The sequence below is a fragment of the Triturus cristatus genome, chromosome 6 (genome assembly GCF_964204655.1).
Source record: "Triturus cristatus chromosome 6, aTriCri1.1, whole genome shotgun sequence".
In the NCBI taxonomy this organism is placed as follows: Eukaryota; Metazoa; Chordata; class Amphibia; order Caudata; family Salamandridae; genus Triturus; species Triturus cristatus.
The window spans coordinates 1,085,481,687-1,085,500,134 of record NC_140589.1 but is presented as its reverse complement, the minus strand read 5'-3'; the positions used below and the strand labels follow the sequence as shown (position 1 = coordinate 1,085,500,134).

The window sequence follows — 18,448 nt, the reverse complement described above, 5'->3', positions numbered from 1 at the left end:
CTTCACGATCTAGTGTTGGAAAATAGCTGCACGCATCACTCTCTGCAATGGTGGAATCCACAAAATCTATATAAAGGGTGGTCATTTTTAGACCCAGTTCCACAAAGAACCCTAACAGATGCATCTCAAACAGAATGGGAGCACATCTCCACAACCTTACTATTCAGGGACTATGGGATTCCAAACACAAAAATCTCCATATCACTCACCTAGAGCTGCAACTTGTTCATCTAGCGATCAAAGTCTTCCTAATTCACCTATAACACTAAGTTGTCCTTATTCGAACAGACAATGTGACAAAAATGTATCATTTACAAAAACAAGGGGGTACACTTTCTCAAATTATCTCACTTTCCTCAGAAAATATGGAAGTTAGCAATACACCACAACATTCATATATTAGCATAACATGTCCCGGGAACAAGCAATCGGATTGCAGACTTTCTGAGCAGGTCACAACAACAAGTCCATGAATGGGAATTTCACCCCAATGTTCTTCAACCATACTTTCAAAAATGGAGATTTCCAGAGATAGACCTGTTTGCAAGTAAAGAAAATGTGAAATGCCCACACTTTGCTAGCAGATATCACCACCATCACTCCAAAGGCAATGCTCTATGGATGAACAGGCCACGGATATTTGCATACGCATTTCCACCTCTTCCATTAGTGGTCAGGAAATTCAGGCAAGCATCGTTTACCATGATACTAATAGCACCCCATGGGCTCGACAGCCATGGTTCTCAACACTCATAGAACTGTCTCTAAACATCCCAATCCCAAAGAAATTAATCTTCCAATTTGGCTCCTGAAGTCTTGGAGTTTGGATATTAAATTTGCCTCAAGATTGTATGAACATTCTTGAAGAAGCTCGTAAACCAACTACAAGGCAATGTTATGCAGCAAAATGGAAACGTTTTGTTATATTCTGGCGCAAACAAAACATTAATCCTAATCAAGCAAAGGTACAAACAATTATTTTATACCTATTGCATTTACAAACTGCTGGATTAGCTTATACTTCTATAAGATTACATCTTGCAGCTATTGCCGCATACCTCCAGAATAGACAACATGTATCAGTGTTTAAAATTCCTGTTATAAAAGCTTTCATGGAGGGACTTAAAAGAATAATTCCCCCAAGACTTCCAGCTGCCCCAGCATGGAATTTGAACATTGTCCTAACAAGATTAATGGGTCCTCCTTTTGAACCATTACATTCTTGTCAATTGCATTATCTTTCATGCAAACTTGCTTTTTTAATTGCCATTACTTCTCTTAGAAGAGTTAGTGAAATTTAGGCATTAACCTTAGAAGAGTCTTTCTTTCAACTACACTAAGATAGAGTAGTGCTTAGAACTAACACTGAATTTCTACAAAAAGTAGTTTCCAGTTTTCATATTAATAACTCCATTTATTTACCTGTGTTGTTCCCACAACTTTACACATTTGCAGAAAGAGCAGTACACACTTTAGTTGTAAAAAGGGAATTAATATATTACATTGACAGGACTAAAGCATTTAGAAAAACGAAACAATTGTTTGTTGCCTTTGCATCCCCTCATTTAAGAAAAGTAATTTCTAAATCAACCATTTCAAGGTGGATAGTTAAGTGCATACAGACATGCTATGCAGAGGTGAAATAACTTACTTGTTACACCAAAAGCGCACTCCACTAGGAAAATTGGAGATGCTATGGCTTCTTTTTAGGAAACAGTCATATTGCTGATATTTGCAAAGCAGCAACATGGTCTACTCCACACACCTTCACAAAACATTATTGTGTGGATGTATTTTCACACCAACAAGCCAGTGTTGGTCAGGCAGTACGTAAGACTCTTTTTCAGACTACTGCCACCCCCACAAGTTAACTACTACCTAGGGAGAGGGGCTGCTTTACAGTCTATGCAAAGCATGTTTATCTAGAGCACACATGCCTCAAACTGATTGTTACTTACCCTGTAAGCATCTGTTCTTGGCATGTAGTGCTGTGGATTACCATGCGCTATCCCTCCTTCCCAAAATCTTGTGCAGTTTATATACTTTATCTTATACCAACGCATGGCCATCTCAATGTTCATATACACAGCATTCTTTACATTCTCAACTACCTACCTACAGCAAAACAATCTGTAGATGACCATGCGCAGTATTCCCAAGAGAAGTCGTCACAAAGCCTCGTGACTCAAAGAAAGCGTCTTGGAACAAAAACAACTTGTAATCATCGGAGCCCAACACTAGATGGCGGACTTATGCAAAGCATTTGAATCTACAGCACTACAAGCCAAGTACAGATGCTTACAGGTTAAGTAACCTAATCCTTTCTAGTACAGATCACATCACTAAGGCTTGTTAGTGAGCTCAAGGCTTTAACTTTGAAAGAACCTTTCTTTCAGGTTCATAGAGATAGGGTGGTCCTTTATACCAGCCTTAGATTTCTTCCTAAAGTATCTCTTCTTTGCAGAAAGGGCTCTTCATAACATAGACCTCAAACAAGTTTTAATGTACTATATAGATAGAACAAACCGATTTCGAAAAACCCAGCAACTTTTTGTTGCTCTTTCTAAACCAAATAAAGGCAGGGGCTTATTGAAATCAGGCATAGCCATACGGATAGTTAAATGCATCTAAACCTGTTGCGCAAAGTTTTGCCTGTTCCTCCTAGGGCCTATTCCACCCAAAATAAAGGAATCTTAATGGCCTTCCTTGGGAACATCCCAATAGCTGACATTTGAAAACTACTTGGTCTACGCCACACACTTTCACAAAGCACTACTTTGTAGACATATTAGCCCACCAACCAGCAAATGTTGGTCAGACTAAATTACGTATCTTTCTTCAGTCTTCTGCAACATCCACAGGCTAACCACCGTTTAGGGGAGGAGTGCTTTACAGTCTATGCACAGCATGTGTATCTACAACCCCACATGCCTTTAACTGGGAATTTTACTGAATCTGTAAGCATCTGTCTGTGGCATGTAGTGCTGTACAGTCACATGCACACACCCTCCTCCACGGATGCCTCTGGCGGCTGTTTGCAGTTATCATCGCTTTCTAATTCTCTTCACTCAATCAATCATTTGTAAAGCGCACTACTTACCCGTGAGGGTCTCAAGGCGCTGGGGGGTGGGGGGGGGGGGTGCTGCTACTGCTTGAATAGCCAGGTCTTGAGGAGTTTTCTGAAGATAAGCAGGTCCTGGGTCTGCCGTAGGAGGATGGGGAGGGTGTTCCAGGTCTTGCTTAGCCCTCTCTCTTTCCTGTGTCGCTCTGCTAGTCATCCTTAGCTGTCGTGCAAAAAAAGCAATCTAATAATGGAGTATATGACCATGCTAAATACAAGCAAGAGGTGAAGTCACACTACCTTGTGACTCCAGAAGAATTCTTCAAAGAAAAACAACTTGCACTTATCCAAGTCCAACGCTAGATGGCAGGATTATGCACCGCATGTGAATCTACAGCATTATATGCCACTAACAGATGCTTACCGGGTACTGAACATTTTTTTCCTTTCCCACCAGCATGCTGTTCCTCAAGTACTGATATGGAAAGGAGTATGCACATTAAATCAGTGGCAAAAAAAGCCCATCCCTGGCTGCCATGAAACTGAGTTGGTGTCTGTTATGCCGGGTATGTTGTCCCTGCCTTCTATTCTCTTGACATTCACCCCCTCAACTGCAGCAGGTGCACCATGAGGTCTCTAAAATTAACACATTTTTCTCCGTTTTGTTTACGAGCTATGGCCATCAGAGAGACAAGACACAATGTTCAAATATTGGAAAAAGTAGCTAATACCACAGCCGTTTCTTTAGATCTGATAAATGATCGGATGAACGCCCAGAAAACAGTGCTATTACAAAATATCAGGGCAGGATTTTACACTCCCCTCCCCAACATCTCCCTCCGTATCCATGAACAAGTAGACCATATTTAGAGTAGTATAAGGGAATTATACAAGATTCATAATGACATTGGCTTAAGCTAGAGTGCCAAATGGTCTTGGATAACTGGAATATTTGGGAAATAGGGAATGAAGATTTATTTTTGTAAAGCCTATATCAGTGATTTTAGTTGAATTAACCATTTATGTTTTGATTGAACTTAGTTTTTGCATCATTCAACATGCTTATGTTAATAAAGGTGTTGTCAATTTGCTTGATATTGTTGAATATGATTGTCAGAGCCCCTTTCAAAGGGCTACACGGTAAGAAGAGTTACTGTGCTCAACAGTAGGGGGGTCAAGGCCTTTTAATCATGTCGTCTCTGGCCCTGACCTACTATGATTCCTGAGTAACTAGGTCAAGTACTACTATGTTCATCACTTGACTCTGTTGTAGCTTGAGTTGAGCAGTCCTAGGATCTGCAGGAGAACGTATGTGTAACTCATACAAAGGTTCACAACTGAAAGTGCAAACGTAACCACAATAAGATGGTTGCTTTGATGAAAAAAAATGTAACATGCATAGTATCAGCATACTAATAAAGAAAAAACCTCGACAGCCTCTTAAATTCAGCATGCTTGCTTCGTCCTGGACTCAAACACAGAGTCTCTCTGGCCTGTCGAGTGGGACCTGTTATTCCTCATTCGATACTGGACGCAACTCCCAGATACGGCCACAGCTAGCCCCCCAGCAAACAAAGTTTATATTTGGCCTTAATAGTTAAGTCAGCAGCGCTTGGCTGCTAATTTCTCTCACATCTCCTGACAGCCTCAAACAGTTTTGCCTGATGGGAGCTGGCAACTCCAGAGGACTGGGGCACTCCTACACAGACTCTGGCCTTCAAACGCTGAATGCCTACGACTTCTTGCGGTCTTTCCCTGATGTTGTATCAGCCTCCTTAGTCTCTGGGTGAGGATGTCCGACGTCCCTGCTTGACTTCAAGTGATTGGTGTTCCCAGCCGTTCCCTTGGCATAACGAGTCAGGGCAACTGTCCTGGCTCCACAGTGGCCCCCTTCCAGACAGATGTGGTGTCACCCACTTCTGCTCGCACCCAGGGAATGGCCCTGCCTTCCCTGTTGCTCCCCATTCCCGGCACACTTGAGAGGGGGTTATTCTGGCACACACATGGGTGGACAGCCTGACGTTCACGGTGGGTCCCCCTTCTGACACACAAGGGTCAACGGGCTTGGCACATACATGTACCGAATTTCACAGTTGCCCCATACAAGGGGGGGGGGGGTCACCCACTTGGCACAATTGGGTAGGCGGCCAGAACATCTGCAACGGTACCGACGTCTCACAATTTGCTCACCAGCATCCACTCAACAGGATCCCTACACATTCCCTCCAGGTACTCTTTCTCTTCCTCACAGGGCCCACTGGTCTTGGCAGAAAGGGAGACTGCAGACGTTGCCCTCCCCACAAGGCACACTGCTCGTGGCAGGAAGGCGGAAGGCTGGTGCTCCAGGCTAAGGGCAAGTGGTCCCGACTTTCACCCAGCAAGTAGACTGGCAGACCTCGGTTTCCAGCCTTGGTTTCAGCAGTAACACATCTTGACGATCATCCCTCTCCTGACATGATGGTGCTGGTGAGCCAAGTATGGGTCTCATGCTCCAAATCCAGACACATGTGCTTTAGTGTCCTGCCTTTGAAATTTGTGTTGAGAGTGTTGGCTCCTTTGACATGTTTTCTTTTTTACATTGCCCTTTGTCAAAGGGAGAGTTGCCAAAGCAGGAGTGGCTTCAGTTCTGATTCTGACCCACAACACAGGCCGGTGGCGTAATCGGGGATCACTCCGGCTGTCCGCCTCCTCTGAAATATGCCCTGTAAAGATTTAAAGGCCGACACCTTAATCCCTATCAAGAATAGCTGAACCACAGTGCCAGCCTTATCAGTCCCACCATCTCCCAGACAATGAGCAGGGGCCACTGACCAGTATCTTCCTAGAATTAAAGGACCATTTGATGTGCTCAGAGGATTTCCTGCCCCTCTCCTGGTGGTGTATATGTGTCCCCCTCTATCCCTCAGAAATTTCAGCAATACACACCTCTGGTCTGAGAGTTGCAGTCCTCACCTCTCCAGCCTCCCCAGGCCCTGTGTGTCCTCGTCGAAAACCATATGCCTGTGTTATGTACCACACATGCACACATATGCATCCCAGCCCCCATTCTCAAGTGTCTATTTTCTTTTGCCGTGTAGAATATTCAGCCACTTTTTGATTGGGCTGGGTAATAGAGAACAACAGAAGGGATTCTCCCTTTTAGAGGGTTCAATTTCAGAGCAAGTAATGACATTCTGTTCTCTAGATTATATAGGAAGGGCTCGACACATATTATGCTGCACAGACACTTCGGCCTTTACTATGAGTAGGCTGGAAAATGGCCCAGGGGGTGTCAGTAATAGGTGTGGAAAATCTGCACCATTACTAGTTGGTCCTTAAAGATCCCCTTAGAAATTAGCCATTCAAAGGGGAATCTGTAATTCTGGGTCCAACTCCCCCTGTAATTCCTCATTTTCCATGACCGCTGAAACCTCTCTTTGAAAATAAACCGATCTGTGCTAAAATAGCAGATCTCCTAATTCCCACATCGCCATAACTGCCGTTATCAACCCTGTAGGAATTAAAAGGCCACTCATAATGAGGGTATAAGAGAGTAAAGCTGAGTGTATTTAATATTGATGAACTGCGATAGAATCAGCTTGAATAATTGTAGCTAGTGATTTCATATGTAAATTGAACAGAAGTAGTGAAAGGATAGTTGCTTGTAAAACACTATATTTGTCTGGAAATGATAGAGTCCACTTTTGAAGCATTGGAATCCTAAAGAGAGGAAGGATTAAAACAAGCTCAAAACGGTTCCCTTTATTTCAGTTGTTAATTAATATCTGAAGGAATGAGTGATGATCTACATTATCAAAAGCTGCTGAGAGTTCTAAAAGTACCAAGAGGCCTATGTTTTAATCATCGATAGTTTTAAGGTGTTTTTCAAGTACCTGAATGGTGGCAGTTTTCATTCTCACTTTGAAACGGAATTCAGAGTGGAAATAACTTTAAAATGGTAATTAAAAAGTGGTTTAGGATCTGTCAGGCAACAGCTCCTTAAAATATTTTGCCCAAGAATTGGAGTTTTGAAACTGGTCTAAAATTCTGAAAGCCATTCGACTCCAAGTTGGTTTTCTTGAGAGCATGGTGATATTAATAACAGAAGATTTTGCTCAACACAAGTATCTCTCATTTGGTCTGCAATGGCTACATTTCTTCAATTCTCCCCTTCTTTCTTGCAGGATGCAGCTTATAAAATGTTGACATCTCAAGAATGTACTCCAGAGGATCTCTGCTTTTCTCTGCAGGTAACCAGGGATGGGGACTGTGTCTGTTTATGAATTTCTTTCATGTGGATGAGCGAGACTAGTTTCATGCAAATGAATTGAAGAGAAACTTTGGTAGTGCAGTGCTACAAAGATTTTGTATTGTAATCCTATATATATCACATCATACCCCCCGACTATGATGTGAGGCTCGGTGATTTTAGTTAATTTCATTTTCGTGGTGCATTGTTGGAAGGGTGTTGGATGTAGTATGTCCTTTGAGGGAGAACTTAGCAAAATACATCTGTGAGAAGTTGGCCTGGCATATGCTGTTCCTAGTTATAGGGACACCTTGCACCAGTCCAATTCGACTCCTATTGATGATAGGTTTAAGACAACCTTTAAGAAAGCTATCCTAGTGGTAGCTGTGGAGAGCAGCCTTCAGGCTAAGTCTTGAAGGAGTGTTAAGCTTATTGTTTTACCATAATAACCTCTTGAATAACCAAATGAAAGAGTAGCCCACACAGGTATATATATAAAATATATGTATTTATTCTAGACAGAATCCCACAGACACTTTATGTGGCTAGTGGCAAAGTTACAATTCAAACAAGCATTTCTAAACACAATAAATAGCACAGAAATCAATGGGCCCCAGGGGGGGACCAAACCATATACTAAAATAGTGGTATAAGAACCACGACAATTCTACAGGCAATGCCTAGGGCATTCAGGATCGCTGGCCCCTTAAGAATCCACCCACAGTTAAGAGGAAGGGGACCCACGGGAGGCGTGTGCAGTGCGAGAAGCTGCTGTCGGGATCGCAATGTTAGCCTATGGAGAATGTCGCGGTTGAATAATTAAGGTTTAAGGACACTTCTAACAACAGTACAAAGTTAAGGCTTGGGACTTAAGGCTTTGGAGAGCCCACCACCACGGAAGTACCGAAGTACCACTGTTACCTGCCCCAGGGAAGCCGGGTGCATAGGTCGATTCTGGTGTCGGGTCGCGGGCTGATTTTCTATGGAAAAGGAGTCCAAACTGCTGCTAGCTGGAAGTGTCGCTGAAGTCGTGAAGATTAAAGTTGAAGAAAAGACAAAGATGAACCTGAAAGCAGAGGGGACAGAGTCTGGGTCACAGCACAGTGACCAGGGAGCTCACAGGAAGGAGCTCGTGGATGTCGGGTGCTTCAGGTGTGGAAGGTACAGCTGGGCTCTGCAGTCACGGGCTCCGGGAGGCTTCAAGGAAGGCCAGCTTCTGGAGGGCGACTGTCCCACGTCGGCTGAGGGTCGCTGCGGTGTTAGTGTCCCGATTGGATCCACTAAGCATTGGCAACCGCAACCCACGCAAGATGAACGAAGCAGCTGCTGGTGCAGACCCACGTGGTCTGAGGGTGCTCTCCTTTGCAGGGAGCGTAGAGCAGGCCTGGAGCAACCAGGGGAACTCTTAGAAAGGAAGATTGTCCTCCGTCAGGGCCCACAAGTCGAGAGACAAGGGACCGCGGAAGGCAGCAAAATGGAGTGCGTAAAAGGGCTCCCACGGGCCACCGGAGCGGGCCAGGGAGCTGAGGGTCGGCACAAATGCTGCGTGAAGGTTGGCTCAAAAATGGGCCAAAGCACAACTTCCCCACTGGTCGGGGTCGTGTGCTGGACAAGAGGTGGCCGGTGTCTCGGGGTATGCGGGGATCTCGGCACCCACGTGGTCCAGGGTGCTCAGACTTGCTGGGCACGCTCACAGGACGCTGGGATGCACTGGAGACCCACCTCGAGGTTGCTGGAAGGCGTCGAAGGTCGTGAGAGCAACGAAGTTCCAACCGGGTATCTTGTAGTCTTTTAGGTGCCTGCCAAGCAGGGGGATAACTCCTTTATCCCAAGGGAGATTTCTTCAGTCAGCTGGGCAGCAGCTCGTCGAAGGTCAGTTCTGTGAAGTCCTGTACGAATCTAAGGCTCTAGGGCAAAGTTATTCCCATATATCCCCAAGATTAGGGGATGGTCCAAAATAGAGCCTACCAATCAGAGTAGAGGCGGGAAAGGGTGGCTACACCCACTCCCCTTTGTGTGTTTCCCGCCTGGGCGAGGGGCAGGATGCCCCTGAACCGGTTCCAGGCGGTGTATGCAGAATTGGGGCTCTGCAGCTGCCTACGTGCAACTCTGAATGGACTTTTGGTGCACCCACCCTGTTCCAATCCACATCATCCTGTCTGGGGAGGTGCTGGCACCTCCCTGCCACAGGAGCCCTATTGTCCAGCTGGCGAGGCTGGGATTTTCCCCAGCAACAGCCAGCCAGAGTCGTGTAGGTGGCGAACAGTAGCCATTTTGTGGTACACGTGCACTTTTAAATTGGTGTCTAAAATATACCGCTTTTCCCATATCACCCTCCTAGCAAGGGGGAATCGTGCCCCCATGCCCATGGCTGGACTGGGGGTATGATTCCTTCATGTTTGACACCAAACACGATATGGTTCTGTGTAGCCAGTCCCAAGTTACAGCGATGACGCAATAACTTATAATGCGGTAGAGTATATGGTATGGCTACACTACAAACAACCCAGTAACGGTGTTACGAAGGTTGCAGAGAGGTCCTACTCATGTAGGGGTCCCCCCTCACACATACCTCAGCACCCAGCCCTGTAGGATTACCAGGGCCTGCCATAGGGGTGACCTATGAGAGTATATGTGTTGTAATGGTATGGGACATAGGGTACCTACATCCCGGTAAGGGGTGCTAGCACCACCTTACCCAGGCTACAGTAGTGGCCTGGTGGTGTCAGTTTGGGTGGCTGTCCCAGGGTGGCACAATAAGTGCTGCAGCCCTGGTAGGCCTACTGGGGGACCCATGCCCTGGGTACCTAGGGTACCATCTACAAGGGACTGGAAGGGCATGCCCAGCATCCAATTATGTTTGTACCTAGAGTACTCACAACAGTTTTAGGGAGAAAGCAGATAGGCTGGGGTCCTGGATAGCAGGATCCCAGCCAGACTAGTCAAAAACCACTTAAATACCAGGCAAAAAGTTGGGGGCAACCATTAGTCAGATTCCACTCTCCTACATAACCCCCCCCCAAACGAAAGGAGATAAGGCTAACCTTGTCCAGATAAGCCTTTATTTCCTGAGTGGCCATATAAGGAAGAACCTGTACTAACATGGTTGCTCCCTGTGTCATGGTCCACTTGGGAAATCCTACCCCAAGGGGTTCTAGAGTTTCTCCAAATTCTAGGGAAATTACCTGTATTGGTTTTTGGGTCAGAGGTGGGCTGGTGGGGTGTCTGAGTCTGGAAGTGAGACCCTACTTGCGTTGGTCTCAACCTCCTCAGATCACTGGCCACTATGGAAGCCTTTCTGCCCAGGACGGTGTCATATCTGGCCCTAAGGGTCAACCTCTGGCTGCCTACAGCTGGGGGCTGGATCCCTTTGGCTGGAATAGTGGAGGGCACTGGAAGGTTTGGGGCAGCTAGGCCCCAGGTTTCCCTGTGCTCAACAACATCCATTTGAGGGGTGCCTATACCTAGGGGTAAGGGGGATCCCTCAGTTTGTAGAGGAATATTCACCTGGCTGAAACTACTCTGCTGGGTGTCCCTGATCTTTTGATGAGGGGGTTCCTCTGGGCAGGGGCCCAATAAGGGTCCACTGACCTCCCTGACCTCTGCAGCCCTGGGCTGACTGAGGCAGGGTAGAGAGGGGCAGGATACCTGCTCCAGACTGGGTACCACCTTGGAAGGATCCCCTGCCATCAGAGAGGTGGGCAGGCCAAGCCTGTCCACTTCTGGGGCAGTTACTTCACAAGGGGCAGGGTCAGTTCCCTGAGAAACTTGCCCCTTACCTGTAGTCTGGTGGGGGGAAGACTGCTCCTCCTCCCCTATGCTCTCTGTTTGTGTAGAGTGATCCATAGTTTCAGGCTTCACTCTTTCTATTTTCTCCTGGGGTGGAGGTGAGGCCCTCAGGGTCTCATCCACTCTCTCAGGAATTCCTACCATTTTCAAATGGGCCTTGTGGTCAACCTCAGCCCAGGCTGAGATTTCCAGATCATTCCCCAGTAAACAATCCACAGGCAAGTTTGGGGACACTGCCACTCTCTTGGGGCCAGTGACTCCTCCCCAGCTGAGATTTATCACTGCCATGGGATGATCTTTCCTGACTCCATCAATGTTGGTCACCTGATAGCTAAACCCAGGTAAAAGCTGATCTAGGGGCACTAGCCTCTTGGTCACCATGGTGACACTGGCCCCTGTGTCCTTATAGGCCACAGCCTTCTGACCATTGATTATTGGTTCTTGTCTGTACCTGCCCAGAATACTGGGGCTCATGGTAAAGTTGGCAAACCCCATGCCACCATCACAGACCATAGTTGCTAATGCAGGGGACCTGGCTAGGCCAGAGTCCACTGGTGTCCCCAAAGAGAACCCAACTAAGTTTTTGGGTGCACTCCCACCACCTGGGGGATTACTACTAGTAGTAACAGGAGGTGTTGGAGCAGGTTTTGGAGGAACATTTTCTTTGTTGCCATTTTTAGGACAGCTGGAGTCTGTTTTCCAGTGGCCAGGTTTCTTACAGACATGGCAATAGGGTTTCTTGACATTAGAGGAAGGATTTTGGGACCCACCCCCAGCACTGGTTTGTTGGGGCCCTTCAGATGACTTTTCTTGTTTATCATCCCCACCTTTCTCTTTGGGCTTAGTGGAATCCTTCTTCTGGTCACCAACTTGGTTCTTAGGCCTGATCCTGGTTCTGACCCATTTGTCTGCCTTCTTTCCCAATTCTTGGGGAGAGGTCAGATCAGAGTCCACCAGGTGCTGGTGTAAAAGTTGGTTCTGACAATTATTAAGAATCTGCTCCCTCATAATGAGATTATACAATCCTTGATAATCATTAACTTTACTGCCATTTAACCAACCTTCCAGTGCCTTGGTTGCACAATCCACAAAGTCTACCCAATCCTGATTTTGTGCTTTCTGGGTGTCTCTGAACTTAAGTCTGTATTGATCAGTGGTTAAGCCAAACCCATCTATTAAAGCAGCTTTCAAGATATAATAATCATCAGCATCCTCTTCTCTGACAGAGAGGAGCTTGTCTCTCCCTTTATCTGAAAAGGAGAGCCACAGGATTGCTGCCCACTGCTCTACAGGGACCCTCTGTACTCTACAGGCCCTTTCAAGAGCAGATATCCATTTGTGAATATCATCCCCATTCTGATAGGGGGGCACAATCTTGTGGAGGTTCCTATTGTCAGGGACTCTCTCTCTAACTCTAGGGGTTTCATCACTGCCACCAGGGATCTCTAGACCCCATTTCTTTGAAGCTTTCTGAAGCTCCAGGGTTTCCCTGTCTAATGCTAACTGTTCTCTTTTAAGCTGAAGCTTAGCCTGCTCAAATTTGATCAGTCTGCATTTCCTCTCATGAGAGGATTCTCTTCTCTGAGAAGAGGCAGAGGACCCTTTGGATCCCCTAGAATGGATGGATCCCACTGAGGGGGATCTGTTCCTTCTGGGGTCCACCACTCTCCTTTTAAGGGTGGAAGGAGTGCCTCTTGGGCCATCACTTCCATGCTGTGAGTGGTTTGTGTCTTCCAGGTCAGGATTTTCATCCTCTTCCTGTTCCTCTTCAGATTCCACTCTGGAAGTGTCCTCTTCTGAGGGATGCCCACCCACTCTGTCCGTCCCTCTGGATCCTATGGACTCCATAAAGTCTGCTATGAGCAGGATCTCTTTGAGACGTTTTGTGTTGGCACCTCTTTCTGTCTTCAGTTTCCTAAGGGTGCACATTTCCCTGAGCTCAGCAAAGGTGAAATTATCATACTTATCTACTGGGACCCTCTGGGGTCCTTCCATAGCCTTAGTGCCACTTGAAGACATGTTTAGTGTAGTGATGTATCTACCTACACTAAGTGTGGCCTACTGAACCCTCTCTTGAGTTGTAGTCAAGGTGTGCTAGACCCTCTACACACAACTCCAAGTTCAGTAGAACTTATTGTATTCTAGCTTGAATTTATATGTACCTTTGGTACCTTGTGGCTTTCACTTTAGAAATTCAATGTGTTATCTGGTAAAACAATGGCAAGCTTGAATCCCACCGCTGCACACCAATGTGAGAAGTTGGCCTGGCATATGCTGTTCCTAGTTATAGGGACACCTTGCACCAGTCCAATTCGACTCCTATTGATGATAGGTTTAAGACAACCTTTAAGAAAGCTATCCTAGTGGTAGCTGTGGAGAGCAGCCTTCAGGCTAAGTCTTGAAGGAGTGTTAAGCTTATTGTTTTACCATAATAACCTCTTGAATAACCAAATGAAAGAGTAGCCCACACAGGTATATATATAAAATATATGTATTTATTCTAGACAGAATCCCACAGACACTTTATGTGGCTAGTGGCAAAGTTACAATTCAAACAAGCATTTCTAAACACAATAAATAGCACAGAAATCAATGGGCCCCAGGGGGGGACCAAACCATATACTAAAATAGTGGTATAAGAACCACGACAATTCTACAGGCAATGCCTAGGGCATTCAGGATCGCTGGCCCCTTAAGAATCCACCCACAGTTAAGAGGAAGGGGACCCACGGGAGGCGTGTGCAGTGCGAGAAGCTGCTGTCGGGATCGCAATGTTAGCCTATGGAGAATGTCGCGGTTGAATAATTAAGGTTTAAGGACACTTCTAACAACAGTACAAAGTTAAGGCTTGGGACTTAAGGCTTTGGAGAGCCCACCACCACGGAAGTACCGAAGTACCACTGTTACCTGCCCCAGGGAAGCCGGGTGCATAGGTCGATTCTGGTGTCGGGTCGCGGGCTGATTTTCTATGGAAAAGGAGTCCAAACTGCTGCTAGCTGGAAGTGTCGCTGAAGTCGTGAAGATTAAAGTTGAAGAAAAGACAAAGATGAACCTGAAAGCAGAGGGGACAGAGTCTGGGTCACAGCACAGTGACCAGGGAGCTCACAGGAAGGAGCTCGTGGATGTCGGGTGCTTCAGGTGTGGAAGGTACAGCTGGGCTCTGCAGTCACGGGCTCCGGGAGGCTTCAAGGAAGGCCAGCTTCTGGAGGGCGACTGTCCCACGTCGGCTGAGGGTCGCTGCGGTGTTAGTGTCCCGATTGGATCCACTAAGCATTGGCAACCGCAACCCACGCAAGATGAACGAAGCAGCTGCTGGTGCAGACCCACGTGGTCTGAGGGTGCTCTCCTTTGCAGGGAGCGTAGAGCAGGCCTGGAGCAACCAGGGGAACTCTTAGAAAGGAAGATTGTCCTCCGTCAGGGCCCACAAGTCGAGAGACAAGGGACCGCGGAAGGCAGCAAAATGGAGTGCGTAAAAGGGCTCCCACGGGCCACCGGAGCGGGCCAGGGAGCTGAGGGTCGGCACAAATGCTGCGTGAAGGTTGGCTCAAAAATGGGCCAAAGCACAACTTCCCCACTGGTCGGGGTCGTGTGCTGGACAAGAGGTGGCCGGTGTCTCGGGGTATGCGGGGATCTCGGCACCCACGTGGTCCAGGGTGCTCAGACTTGCTGGGCACGCTCACAGGACGCTGGGATGCACTGGAGACCCACCTCGAGGTTGCTGGAAGGCGTCGAAGGTCGTGAGAGCAACGAAGTTCCAACCGGGTATCTTGTAGTCTTTTAGGTGCCTGCCAAGCAGGGGGATAACTCCTTTATCCCAAGGGAGATTTCTTCAGTCAGCTGGGCAGCAGCTCGTCGAAGGTCAGTTCTGTGAAGTCCTGTACGAATCTAAGGCTCTAGGGCAAAGTTATTCCCATATATCCCCAAGATTAGGGGATGGTCCAAAATAGAGCCTACCAATCAGAGTAGAGGCGGGAAAGGGTGGCTACACCCACTCCCCTTTGTGTGTTTCCCGCCTGGGCGAGGGGCAGGATGCCCCTGAACCGGTTCCAGGCGGTGTATGCAGAATTGGGGCTCTGCAGCTGCCTACGTGCAACTCTGAATGGACTTTTGGTGCACCCACCCTGTTCCAATCCACATCATCCTGTCTGGGGAGGTGCTGGCACCTCCCTGCCACAGGAGCCCTATTGTCCAGCTGGCGAGGCTGGGATTTTCCCCAGCAACAGCCAGCCAGAGTCGTGTAGGTGGCGAACAGTAGCCATTTTGTGGTACACGTGCACTTTTAAATTGGTGTCTAAAATATACCGCTTTTCCCATATCACCCTCCTAGCAAGGGGGAATCGTGCCCCCATGCCCATGGCTGGACTGGGGGTATGATTCCTTCATGTTTGACACCAAACACGATATGGTTCTGTGTAGCCAGTCCCAAGTTACAGCGATGACGCAATAACTTATAATGCGGTAGAGTATATGGTATGGCTACACTACAAACAACCCAGTAACGGTGTTACGAAGGTTGCAGAGAGGTCCTACTCATGTAGGGGTCCCCCCTCACACATACCTCAGCACCCAGCCCTGTAGGATTACCAGGGCCTGCCATAGGGGTGACCTATGAGAGTATATGTGTTGTAATGGTATGGGACATAGGGTACCTACATCCCGGTAAGGGGTGCTAGCACCACCTTACCCAGGCTACAGTAGTGGCCTGGTGGTGTCAGTTTGGGTGGCTGTCCCAGGGTGGCACAATAAGTGCTGCAGCCCTGGTAGGCCTACTGGGGGACCCATGCCCTGGGTACCTAGGGTACCATCTACAAGGGACTGGAAGGGCATGCCCAGCATCCAATTATGTTTGTACCTAGAGTACTCACAACAGTTTTAGGGAGAAAGCAGATAGGCTGGGGTCCTGGATAGCAGGATCCCAGCCAGACTAGTCAAAAACCACTTAAATACCAGGCAAAAAGTTGGGGGCAACCATTAGTCAGATTCCACTCTCCTACAACATCTTTACGAGCATTTGACTTTGTCTTTCTTACCATGGGTTAAAGCACATTGCAAGGCCTGGGACAAAATATCAGTGTCAGGCATCACACTGATACCGTAAGCTGAAAAAATGAAAATCTATAATTGGTGTTTAGCTGCCTAAGGCAGAAGTTGTAAATTAGTTTAAATGTGGGGTTCATTTACGTGCTTATGGTAGTAAATAGTTTGATACTCAGTGAAAGGATAATAGAAAAACATTTTGAGGCCATATATTGAGAGTTGATAATAAATGCATGTGAACTAGGTACGAAGCAAAATAAACCCCTAGGCAATCTGATTGCCTAGGAGTTTATTTTGCATTGTATATTACCCTGTCCTAGGAATCTTATTCCACTTGAATCAGGGGGTCCTTGATAGTCACATGAAACTAGGTACGAAGCAACAGATGCTTCATTTGATGATTCACACATGCATTTGCATTATCTCAGGTCCTCTTAGAACTTTTGGATATTTGCTATTCTTTAATGTGATGAATTGCACAATTGCCGAGGCACACTAAATTATAAGGTCAAACTGTAAAATGGGCATTAACCCATGCAGTAATCAAAAGAAGTCCATTTAGGTATTTCTTTCTCTTTATTCTTCTCAATGATTCATGTACAAAAGCAAGCAATGGCAGCCGATGCGTGTTTCGTTCGAAGGACTTTTTCAAGGCTAATTAAGATAGGCAGAGAAAGTCGACACCCCAGAGTATGGAGTCCTGGAAACCAGATAAGAGTTCTGAGTGCCCATATGTAGATGAAGTGTAAATGACCCGTCATCCGTTGCTTCTCTATCAAACGTTGTATCAGCCTACAAATCAAATTTGTCCAAGTCACCAACCTCTGTTCCCACACCGAATGCCTGCAAAATACAGTTAGTGCAGTATGTGCAAGCACGTGGATATGGAGTACAGTCTGAGATTCCACTAGACCTTTCTTGAGATTGACGAAGATAGACAATGGTAAGAGTCCTGCGTACAGAAATAGAAGGATCGTACGAACTACCGTATAGTTAGCGGTGGACCACTAGTACAAGGTCCCTGATACGCCCAGCAGGAAGGAGAGCCCGTGTATATCCCAGCTGTCCAGCGACATTTGTATACTCCACGGAGGCATCTGCCTGTGGAGTGGTTTGTCTCTTTTGGTTGAATGAGACTTGCTGCATGGAAAGCACCACATTATACTAAATGGATACATTTCAACTTTCCGGTTATTATATGATCTAGATGTGCATTCGCAATTTGGCATTTCCACCTTTGCGTTTGTGTGAAACGATTCTTTAATGTGATGCCTGGTATATTTCTATTAAAAAAGGAAACAATAAGCTTAATGAAACTGCAGTAAAAACCAAACCCATTGATTTGGAGCCATCGATCTATCAGTTTTTATAGCAAAAAGTGAGACGTTCCTGGTTATTGTATTGTGGAGCCTGTTCCAATAACGTAAGGATCCAACGTGGTGTATATAAACAGTTTTCTGGGTTGGAAAACAGAGCACACTCTGTTACTGCCAGGCCAGGTTCTCCCTGGACCAGAAACGAGCATCCTTGGACCGATTTCAGGGTATCACTCCTCATCAGCCAGGCTAGCGTGAATCCAGTGTTATAGTGAGAAAGAAACCCATGTATAGGCATACCCTTGGCCACTTAGGGTGATCATAGGAAACACATGATGATGGACTGAGTGTTTAAACGTTTCAAACACTCACTTCCAGTCAAGAGATCTGGGTTAAATCCATTGTTCTTTTGCTCACCATGCCTCCCCAGTTTGGACCCAGACATATGCATATCAGTCTTGACCCTGCTGTCCATGGGAACAGTCCAGCCGAAACTGCCTGCTGAGGTTCTCCGTCAACCAGAAACAAGCATCCTGGGACTGGTTTCGGGGTATCCCCCTGCATCACCAGGGTCAAGACTGATTTTCAGCATTCTGTCCATCATCTGCCCTTTTGCATTTGTCGCCTTAAGTGGGAAGAGTATGCCCAGACATGGGTCCCATGCTCACTATGCCACCAGATTCAAGCTAGCCTGGCTGATGGGGGTGATAACCTGAACCCGTCCCAGGATGCTTGTTTCTGGTCCAGGGAGGACCTGGTCTGTCAGTTCGGATTGGACTGTTTCCATGGAGAGCGGAACGGAGTGGTGAGACCGATCGTAGCAGGGAATCCTGCTGTGCAGTGCACCAGGAGAAGAAAACTGGAAATGGTGCGCGGGGGATAGTGTTGAGACCTGCCGCCCTCCGGCAGTTGAGCAGACCGCAGCGTGGCCCGGATCGGGCCGGAGATCTACCGTCCAGCTGCACAAAGGGTGCTGGGAGCACTGCCTGGACGGGTGGTGCATTGTGACCCCCGGAC

The 18,448-nt window shown here is 47.0% G+C and overlaps 1 protein-coding gene across 2 annotated transcripts in view; it reads left to right on the top strand.

Moving 5' to 3' along the window:
- The window catches only part of OSGEP (O-sialoglycoprotein endopeptidase), an 871,251-nt gene that overhangs the window by 613,319 nt on the left and 239,484 nt on the right, over positions 1–18,448 (top strand). For both annotated transcript variants that reach the window (XM_085611966.1, XM_085611965.1), the window contains one exon: positions 7,225–7,290. In XM_085611966.1, the coding sequence (XP_085468092.1) occupies positions 7,225–7,290 (66 nt within the window). The remainder of the gene's footprint in view (positions 1–7,224; positions 7,291–18,448) is intronic.